Source organism: Solea senegalensis, linkage group LG14 (genome assembly GCF_019176455.1).
Source record: "Solea senegalensis isolate Sse05_10M linkage group LG14, IFAPA_SoseM_1, whole genome shotgun sequence".
Taxonomy (NCBI): domain Eukaryota; kingdom Metazoa; phylum Chordata; class Actinopteri; order Pleuronectiformes; family Soleidae; genus Solea; species Solea senegalensis.
The window spans coordinates 12,325,450-12,336,301 of record NC_058034.1 but is presented as its reverse complement, the minus strand read 5'-3'; the positions used below and the strand labels follow the sequence as shown (position 1 = coordinate 12,336,301).

At 41.4% G+C, this 10,852-nt stretch overlaps 1 protein-coding gene across 2 annotated transcripts; it reads left to right on the top strand.

The window, feature by feature from the left end:
• The first annotated feature begins 1,851 nt into the window (after window positions 1–1,851).
• On the top strand, window positions 1,852–5,782 carry dmrt2b (doublesex and mab-3 related transcription factor 2b). Of its 2 annotated transcripts, none has more exons than XM_044043500.1 (4): window positions 1,852–2,079; window positions 2,279–2,623; window positions 3,946–4,048; window positions 4,778–5,782. In XM_044043500.1, exons 1-4 carry the CDS (start codon window positions 1,996–1,998, stop codon window positions 5,599–5,601), a joined length of 1,356 nt encoding a protein of 451 aa, XP_043899435.1. In that variant the 5' UTR covers window positions 1,852–1,995; the 3' UTR covers window positions 5,602–5,782. The 2 variants fall into 2 exon arrangements, with proteins under 2 accessions (XP_043899435.1, XP_043899436.1); XM_044043501.1 differs by having other exon boundaries at window positions 2,026–2,079; window positions 2,273–2,644.
• Window positions 5,783–10,852: the final 5,070 nt, after the last annotated feature.

Here is a 10,852-nt window from a genome sequence, read left to right as displayed (position 1 = left end):
GACAGCTTCATATCACTTGATTCATATATCTTTCTTTTTTATATATATACCTGCATCGCTAAACTGGGGCACAGCTGTAGATTACAATTGATTGGATCACTTTGAGGATTAGATTTCTTCTTAAACCTATGTATTTGATATTTGATCTTTTAACCCTTTCATCTCCCTGAAACCTACTGTGGCTAAGTCTGAGATCAAGATCAAAGGTGACTGGGCTTTTGGCACCTGAGCACTGGAATATAAGATGCTGCTTGTACATGACTTATGCATGACACATAACATATATATATATATATATTGATTCATATAACATTCCCACTCCTAAAAATACTGGATTTAGCACATAAGCAAAAAAAAGAAACCATCTATAATTTGAACTGATTTTACTCTACACATAATGAGTTTGCCTCCGTTTGCCCGGAGCAAGAAGTGCAAACTGTGATAATTGGTTTTAATGAGCTAGGAGCTCCTGAGTAAGTTGTTTGGTTATAGAAATCCCAAAGGGTTCCTGTGGAGGAGAGGAGAGGATTCTTCTGGCTGCTTGGTGAACGTTGGGTTGCATCAGGTGAAAAGATTTAACAACAAAAAAAAGGAAAAAAAGTCAAATCCCCCCTGGCTGTAATGACAGAATGTTTCCAGTAGGGAGCACACTTTTCATACCATCATGAGTTGAGTCTATGGTACATACATGATACTACTACTGCAGTGAAGTGTCTTTTTTTATACTCAGTGAGCAGCAGGTGAGTGTCCTGCATCCAACAGAATGGACAGACCAAGGACCAAGCAGCCTCCATTGAATAATAATACAAATAATGCAAATAATATCGTCTATATTGATTTTTAACCAGGTGATTAGTTCATTAACCAGGACAAACACACCGGGCAAATTTCACTAAGTTGGAATTTCCAGCCTCAGAATTGGCGACATTACAGAGACTTTAGGATTAATGTTGGATCGTTGAATTATTTAACAGTATATGAATAAATATGAGTGTGCAGATGACTCTTGGATAATGTGAATCTGTAACCATCATTTCCTCTCAGAATCGCTCGCTTCCGAGGCACAGGTGGGTAATTAGTCCATATTATGCCACTAAAACACAGGGTACAGCTCACATTCAGTCTTGTATAAAGTAACCTAAAAGGAATACTTGACTAAAGGTACAAGTATCTTACTAGAAAATTACTTTGGTAGAAGTTTAAATAATATTACTTAAGTAAAAGTCTTCAAGTGTATGACATGTACTGTAGATTTTCTGATATAAAATGTACTTAAGTTTTAAAAGTAAAAGTATTAAAAGAAAATGTGAGCAGGTCAGCTTGAACCAAGGTGGCTCAGTGGTAGGGTGAGTTGTCTTTCAAGTGGAAGACTGTAGGTTCAATTCCTGGCTCTGCAGGTCTATATGTGTCCTTGAGCAAGACACTTAACCCCATGTTGAATGGCAAAACTTTTACATAAATCTAGACTCTACATAAATACAGACCACGACCAACTCTTCTTCTGATAACAAATAACAAAGTAACAAAGATAGTTAGAGGAAATGCAGTGGAGTAAAAGTTGTTAGAAATATAAATAAGAAAAGTACAGATACATGAATTTTGTACTTGAGTACAGTAAAGAAGTATTTGTGCTCCCATATTAACTTTATACTAATAGTCATAATTCATTATATTATTAGTCAAAGTGTCATGTGTTGATTTTTTTAACGATATTTTTCTGGCAAGTTCTGGCAAGATGAGAGCATGATGGAAGATGGGCAGGACAGGGCAGGTACACGCGTTTGGAGGAGGGGGTGGCTACTGTTGCTTTAAACGGGTTTCCCCAAATCTTTTTCTCGTGGGTCCCGCGCCAGGACCTCGGCATTGTGGCCCGGTGTTGCTGCTGTGCGCCGCTTGTTCTTGGAAACTGCGTCAGGGAGCAGCTGAGGGAGGCTTAACATTTCAAACTTCTGGCGGTAGGCAACAAAGTTTCCACCGTGAAAAAAAGACACTGACATGCAGCAGCAGCAGCAGCAGAGACAGAGACAGAGACAAACTTGGACCAGGGCAGCACCTCAGTGGTTGCTTAAGTTTCTGAAGGTACAGTCTTTGTAATTTGATGGAGGTTTAGAATTTAATATTACAAGAATGCGTCCGTAAAACAACTCCACTGTTGTCTTTTTTCCCTAATAAGAACATTTTATAAATATAACCAAAGTTATTATCTTACTGCACAGATTCAAATTTACTGCATTAACGGGTTTTGGATTCCTGTGGGTTTTTTTTTATTAAGTTATAGATGTCCTGTCAGCTGGAAGGAGGCCTGCAGCAGGAACCCCGAGCAAAATCTGAAGACGCTGTTAACGTGACATGCACTGACGGATTCGGACCCGGGGACGGAGGACAGGGTGGCGTGGCCCTGTCCCCTGTGGCGGGAGAACAGCAGCAGCAGCAGAAAGCGCGCAAGATGACCCGCAGCCCCAAATGTGCGCGCTGTCGGAACCACGGCGTCGTGTCGTGTTTGAAAGGCCACAAACGCTTCTGCAGGTGGAGGGACTGTCGCTGCGCCTGCTGCCTGCTGGTGGTGGAGCGACAGCGCGTCATGGCAGCGCAGGTCGCGCTGAGGCGGCAACAAGCTGCAGAGGTGAGGGGAGCGCGAGGCCAGGTCAGTGCTGGGGGAGCGCGAGGACAATATTCAGAGAAAACAGATACAGATACAGTAATAATGTGTATTTTAGTAAATTACTTAAAAAACAAGTGACTTCAGCAGATCATAATCGTGCATTTGTGTGTTTTATTATTTGTCACTGCATTGATTTCACACAAGCAGCTGTTAAAATGTTCCATCTTTTGATGCGTGTGACAGAAGTGATTCAGCGGCACAGATGAGGGAATTTTAATGTTATATCTTTGCTTTAACAGCTCCAAGCATAAGGCTTAGAATGTGTTGTTTTTTATCATGAAGTCAAAGTTTGATATTTTAATAATTAGAAAGGGCTTCAAGGGTTTCTTGAGATTTCTTGAGCGAGATTGTTCTTCTTTAATTAAGATCTTGTGATCAGAGAGAACTTAGTAACTTGCAAGAAAACTAGAGCTCTTCTTAGTACTGTTATGCATTACAAAATAACATTTAAGAATAATATTTCTCATGATTCTTGACAATTTGGCTTATTGAGGTATTTATATACCTCTGTACACAATGACTTACATGTATAGCTGCTTAAATATTCACTCACTGGTCAAACAGTCAAATATACATCGCTGACTTTCTCAAGTTTATTTATGAAGCACATATGAAAGAGCAGAATTTATCAAAGTGCTGTAATAAGTGCTGTAAAATGACATGAAGGGAGAAAGTAAATAATGGTTAACAGCTAGACAGCTAGAATAAAAAAATAAATGAAAAATATGAGATAATTGACAGCTCGCCAAACTTAACCTATAGGCAAAAACAAGCGAAACAGTAAGGCTAAAGAGTGAAAAAAAAGAGTCCCACAAGCCCTAGAAAACATGTGGTTCATTTTAACGTTTCCAAAGGTTTGATTCTGACACAGCAAGCACACAGTTGTCCTCTCCACTCAGCCTCGCCCGAGGTACAGCAGGAGCAGCTAATCTGAGGATCAGACAAATCTGTGGATGAAGCAGGAGCTCAGAGGAGCGAGAGGAGCACCGTGGCATGTGAAGCTTTACAAACAAACAAAAGAACCAATGCACGGATGCAAGTAAAAGGAAGAGATGTCGTTCACTTTTCTCAGCTGCTGCAAACGAGACAAGGATGAGTCGATGATAAATGAACAGATAGCACTGCAGTCCAGCTGAAATAATTGCAATTTAAATTAGTATCACAAAGACCTTTACTTGGCTCTTACATAATGTATTCAATCCCTTTAATTGCCCCTGGGTGATGGTATCGGTATAACATAATTATGTCCACATGTCTAATTCCTGTTCCTGTGTTTCTTTCAGGGTAAGAAGGGGGTCAAGTGTGCTGCTCCACTGCGGCGGACAGCGTATCAGCGTTACAGCAGAGTAACCGAGCCAAGCATCCTGGCGAAGAACATTCTGCAGGGTAAAGTTTAATTAATGTCTTCTTTCTCATTAACTTTAACCCTGTTCCCCAAGACTGATTCAGAAATGAGTTTCTTTTTTTATTATCTCTGTCGACGAGATAAAAGCCCTTAAAGTCAACATCTGCTTTTTTTCTTTATTATTTTGAATACTTAACGTTTCAATTCATGAAAGATCACAACCTTATATCATTAGTAGCATGCCGACTCATTAAATTAAAGTATCGTTTTAAAGATACATGTACAATACACTTGTAGAGAGAGGATATTAGTCTCCACAGCAACTACATGAAAATAATGTACATGTACATTTTCAACATTATATGCCACATACAGTGCTGTTATTGTATACCTGCACTAACAGAGCCTTCTTTGCCTGACACTGCCTGTGCTTTTTCGACTGTCATTACACGTCATTACACTCACTTAATTCATCTGAACCAACCTGTTCACTGTGTGGCTCCACTATTTAACAACAACAAGCCATTACTCTAATAAATAGTGTGTATTAATACCCACTGGCTTGCAGTCAAATCTTGCTCGAAGCCGTGTCCTCTCTACTCGGACTCTCCGTTAAGCGAAAGCGATGCGGCAAACTTACCGCGTAATTAAAATAATAAACAGCAACGTCCTCAAACATAAACACATCACTTAATTGCCCCCAAATGACTTCATACTTCATACATAAATGAATGTACAACAGCAGCATGTGACTGTGCTTCCATGTTCAGGAATGAGACCAGCGGTGCCTCTGGAGGAAGACGCCCCCTGCTGGCCTAAGCAGGCACAGCGCGATCAAACACACGTGGCGTGCCCGTCCATCAGTGCCCGGATGAGAAAGCGGCGAGCCTTCGCTGACAAGGAGCTGGAGAACGTGATGCTGGAGCGAGAGCTGAGACAGCGGGAGCTGCAGAGCGACTTTCCCTTCCCCGCCTCGGTCCTCATCCCCGTGCTGCACCCTCCGCCGCTGCCCGTCTCCCCCAGCCTCCACTGCTGCACGCTCAGCAAGGACCCCACTGCTGCAGGAGCATCCGGCTACGTGTATAAATACAAGCCTCCGCTGTACGAGTGCGACTTCCAGTTCTGTCACTTCTTCCACCTGAAAAGCAGATCGTCTGCAGAAGGTGACAATCGTGACTTTTTCAGGTCCGAGCAGGCCAGGGGCGATGAGGAGGTGCTGAAGGGTTGGAAAATGTGTGAGAACAAAGACCAACAGGAGCCGATGCATCTGCCGTCAGAGCAAGGACTCAAAAATCACGGCAAACCCGTCCAATTGCCCTCAGAACCACCACCAGAAATAATGGACTCAAATGGCTCTTCAGACATCACACAGTCTGTTTTTAGATCAGATCAGAGTATCCTGGGAGGACCAGACATCAGTGAGCCCAGCAGGACTGATTCCAGACCTCTGACAGCGAAGGGCTGGAGCACAAACACTCCTGCCGCCCCGGCAGGTCCTCACGCCGACTCTGTCAAGAGCCCTCATGGTAGCTCCAACCGGACTCCCACTGTGAGGCCATTACCTTTCTCTGTAGAGGCCCTGCTCAGGACCTGACAGGCAAATGGAAAGTGATGTAGAGCACTTTGTTTATGTGTGGACCAAGCAGTGATGAAGAGGGTATAAATATAAAAATGGCTGGCTGTACTAGAGGTTGTACTGGATGAAAGAGGACGCTGCAATAAAGTGGTGATATATATATATATATATCAAGAGGTGAAATATATATATATATAAAACATTTTCCTTACTCTTCTTTTTTCCAAAGAAAAATGTATTCTACTACATTTTAACTATCATTAAAGATATACCAATGAAAGGTTTACCATTACTTGCCTCCATTGAGCATAATCTGCACAAATATACATTATATAAAACTCACATGGACTCATTTGTCAGCTGTGTGGTAAAAAAAAAGAAGTGTCTCTTTACGTCTTGTTCTGCAGAAAAAATACATCCATAAAACAAAGTTGACGAAAAAGTCCAGTGGTGTTTGAACTCTAGCCCATTTCTTACTTCATACTCTGATTTCGGGTCTGAGTGTAGGTGTGGCTGGTTGATCTCGGGGATTTCAATTGTCAAAACAAACCAGGTGCTGCTCAGAAGTCTCACCAGAAAACTAACATTAGGTGAAGCAGGTTCTTTGCGGATGAGATAGTTAAAGAAGAGCAAAGAGTTTCCATAATGTGTCTGCAATAGCACAGCGAGGGTAGAAAATAAACCATCCAACTCAGATACTTCTATGTATTCATTATTTATTGTTGTTTCCATTGTTCTCCAAATGTAGTCTAAAGCCCTCTCATCACATGGCATACTGTTTAATATTTTATACAGTATCATATCATCAAACAGGGAACTGGAAATGATCACCAAAGGCTGAATGGGCGGCTGCCAGTGTTGTCTAGGCAACATTGTTCTTTATGCATGGTTATGCATACTGGCTGAGTTTGAACTCGAATTTGATCGATATCCAGTTTTTTTCTTCTTCTTCTTCTTTCTCTGCTTTTGTGTTCTGTTCTCTTATCTCGCAAAGATGGAGTTCAGATACTTTTGACAACTCTCGACCTTGTGGCGTCAACGCGCTGTTGATAACGCACTCCCCTGTGTCTGTTTGCGTGTATCTACCAGCATATCAGACTGCTTTCCTCCCCGTCCTTATTCCCACAGAAGACGGGGGGGGGGACTGCCACAGAGGCAGATGGCAGATGAGGTTATGTGGGGAGGGAAAGAATGATGTGCCATTTTTGTTTGGTTGCACACAAATCTGTGTTGTTACAATGTTAATATCGCTGCAAAGAAAAATGGTCATTTTCACCATTATGACAAAAAGATAATCATCAATCCCAAAGGGGTGATAATGACTTGTGTGAAGAATAACACAGAGGATGTAAATCCATTTCCCCGCAGCAAAGCAAAGGGAAAAAATCTCATTTATCCAGTTAATTCTGGGGGGTCTATATAGAAGAGGTGTGTGGCTGCTTAATACAGAGTAATCCTGCTCTGACGTGCCACTCACATTCTGCCATTCTTGTTAGGGAGTGTGCCAGAGCCAGACCGATCAGCTCTTAGCCCCCGCGTTCTTCTGAAAGCTTCGATTTGAGCTACAATTACCAGTTTATTAACTTTGCTGGGCCAAGTGAGAGAGAGAGAGAGTGAGAGAGAAAGAGAACACGAGGGGTGTCGGTGGAACCACTGCCGTGTGCTGCTGACAAAGCAGATTCAACAGGTTGAAACATGTTTTTGGATTTGTAACAGCAACACCCCATCTCCTTCCCCACCGTCTGCCTTTTGTCGCGCCCCCCTCCCCCTCCCTCTGATTTGCCTCATTTCCATTTCAGCCAGATTGATTTCAGTCTGTTCAAGGTGGAAAAGCTTTGCTTTGGCATTCCCCAGAAACTCTGATCTTTTTACTGCAGCAGTGACTGGAAAGGTGGGATAAAAGCAAAGGGTTGGAGGGAGAACTCGTGGGTGGGAGAGACATGAGGAAGCGCCGTCGCCCATCTCAGAAGTCTTTGTGTCCACCTCCACCTTCCTCTTTTCCCTTCATCCACCGACAGCAAACTGTTACAGTTGTCACACATGCACCACAGCTGTGTTCCCGGCCTAGCATGAAGCCGCACTACCGCTGTATAGTATAGAAATATCAAAAAAAAAAAAAAAGATCTTTGTTTTCCCATTGCCTTCATTTCCTTTGCCAGTGTTTCAGTGTTGACACAAAGCTGTGTGCAAAAGCAGACATGCAGGGAAGGCAAATTCTCATTCAAGGGAGTTTTTCAAAAAAGGACTCCGACCACACTTGAAGACCCGTCTTAAGAGTCCAGACCTCTCTGCTGCTCTGGTATGACGGGTTATTTCTCCCCTTGGACGCATCATCAGGAACATTTAGTATCAGGGTTCAGTGGAAAGCCTTTGATCCTCTTGCCAGCTCTCTTCATTACAGAGCGAGAGTGGACTGTACGTGTATGTCTTGTGACACTTGGTTGGCACATCCAAGAGAGCTGCTATCTGAATTTAATGGTGTTATTATGGGGTGAAAAGAACTCTCTAGGCTGACGTGCGCACACTGACAGAAAACAACATGCCAGGGCCGAAATTATTTTTTAATGATCGTCTGGTTCGTCAGCTCAGAAAACTGAAGTCTCGTCTGACGTGAGCGAAGGCAAAACGTACAATAAGGACAATAAAATGGACAAAAACTAGCTCATTTGACAGAGATGAATGGACTGTTCGCACTATTTTATTTCAGCTGTTTAGAGGTTGGATTGACTGAGTTCATCTTTTTACTGTTGTCTTCAAAATTATGAAGTAGAATTAATCAGAATGCAAACAAAGCACTTTTACCAACACGTTATCAATGAAATACAGCATAACAACACATTTTCTCAAGGACAGAGCCTTTGTGCGTTTCTTACACGAGCACACCGACTTGGTCAGTATTCATTTTGTGATAAATCCCTTGCACAACATTAATTATAAAGTATTATCTGCAAATCCTGTTAGTTAAGCCTACATTTCCTACAGTTTTTCATTTATTTATTAAATGTATTTGTTGATGGGTGTTATCGCTTGCACTCTAGAGAGTATTGCCGCTATTTATTTCACCAAGCATCTGCAACATTGCGTATCAGGGTTCAGGGCAGAGCATTTGAAGTGTCTGCCAAGTCGCCACGCACTTTGGATTCTCTCCTGTCCCACCCTGCCCTGCATGCTCTCTTTGGTGTTTGGTGACCAAGACTGGTTCAGAGATACTGGTGTAAGTTTACACTACGGCTGCTCTACGTGTGTGAGGACTTGTATTTGTTGCCTCTTTAGGACCCTTTTCTGTCATAAACACTGACCTTGTCAGGACCAGGAGTCCTCATGGAGACCAAAAACATGGTCCTAATTTCTGATACCTTCACGTCTGTTAAGTTTAGGGCTAAGCTTTGAATTGTGGTTACATTGAAGTTAGGTTTAGGAATTACCTTTTTATTAAGTTAATCAGTGCAGTGTCCTAAGAAGAATAGCTGTGCAAACCTAGCAAATGTGTGTGTGTTGTCTCAGTTGCGATGTCATCCTGGACCGTATATAAAGAATGACAAAGACACAGCTGTAGCCGAGCAATAAAAAAAAAAAGCGTGCCTTGACTTCTTTTTGAAGAGCCAGCCTTTAATCATACTGACCCCATCCAGCCAGTGGTGTAATTTATTTAGACACTCAAAAACAGTGCCAAGGATCATTCATCGAGTTTACTCCAAATGCGACAGTGATATCTGAGAGACGCAATAAATCTAAACACACCGTGATCAAATTGGAGTATGATTTTCAAGTCATGGAAGACATGAAGATTTATGGCTGCTGCTGCTGCTGCTGCTGCTGCTGCTGCTATAGTGTCAGAGCAGCACCTCCTGAAACATCTCATGTGAGGGACAGATGGACAAGCAAGACCAGATAGACCAATAGATGACAACACAACCCATTAAATACTAATGTCTGGATTCAGGGCAGTAGAGTCCTGACAAGTAGTACATTTCTAGACAACACAAAGTATGTTTAGAATCATTTTCTTCCTGGCAAATTATAGTTATACATAATCATTTTTGAAGGAACAAAGTTGTGCATTTAATTTTAGCATCAGAGGGTTAATATCAAGACCTGTCCCTGGTTAGGAAACTAACAAAAGTGGCCAAGGTTTACGGAAAGACCATAAATAAATGTGTCTGGAATAACAGTAAACTGTTTTAATAATAAAAGCATATTAAACACATGCTGCAGCTGAGATATTTAGGTCGAAAACAAGTGTGTTAAACATTCCCTTCATATATTCATATATTTTTGTGTCTTGCTCCGTAAAGCAACAAAATAGCTTCATTATATTTGAAATAAATATAATCAATTAGTGTTGAAGTTAACTTAGCAGCGATAATATGCAACATTTGCATATCAATATTTGTTTAAATTGGTTTTAACTGTACATTTGGTAACATTAAGTTGCCTGTAAATGGCATTATATTTATTTTGTGCATTTGTGCCACATTTTAACAATATATCTTTTGGATTTTAAATACTTTGCATCTTAAGTTATCAGATGAGTTTTGTCGTTGGTCATTTCTTTGTTTTAAAGATCCCTTAAGCAGCATAAATGTCACTTACAGCACAACAAAACCATTGGGGTCTCAAAATACATAAATACATAAATCACCCAAATTAAAAATAAAATGAAACAAAACTGAAATGTGTATGCGTCTGTTTCCCTTACTGTGCAAAGTCAGTGAGGATGTTATGATATATTTGTGAAATGACACAGAAGTTTTGACAGTCAAACTGTTTATTTTTTAAGTTCAAATATGTTATGTTCCAAACTAATTTTAATTTCAAACATCCATCATCGTTTCAGTCTCAAGTTTGACCTCAATCCAACATATGCAGATAGTTTGACGCACTGCACACAATCTGTCACAGTTGTTTCCATGCAGCAATGGCCATCAGATTTAACAGAAACAACGCGGCTTTAATAAAGAACAAGTGTCTGGTCTGCCCTCTGACAGAGACATTCCTAATTGACTGTAGTTGGGTTCCTGTCTGACCACTGCTACCCTTCATTTAACAGAGGAACAAACACCAGCTCACGCTTTAAAAGACAGCTCTGTGTGTAACCGAGCCTGCAATGGCAGGACTAGAAATTTCACAGCTTTAAAAACATCTTTGAAACAGGCAGGATAGAGTTCTCTCTCGCACCTCCCCACTTACCCCCATCCTGTACGATTTAGGTTTTTTCCACACTGGAGTGTGTACAAGCGTTTGACGTTGCCTGTGTGTGTGTGTATGT

Coding starts and splice junctions, on each gene's coding strand:
- dmrt2b (XM_044043500.1), top strand. CDS start 1,996: ATGCAGCAGCAGCAGCAGCAGAGACAGAGACAGAGACAAACTTGGACC. Junction 2,080..2,278: donor GGTTGCTTAAGTTTCTGAAG/GTACAGTCTTTG, acceptor ATTAAGTTATAG/ATGTCCTGTCAGCTGGAAGG. Junction 2,624..3,945: donor GGCGGCAACAAGCTGCAGAG/GTGAGGGGAGCG, acceptor TGTTTCTTTCAG/GGTAAGAAGGGGGTCAAGTG.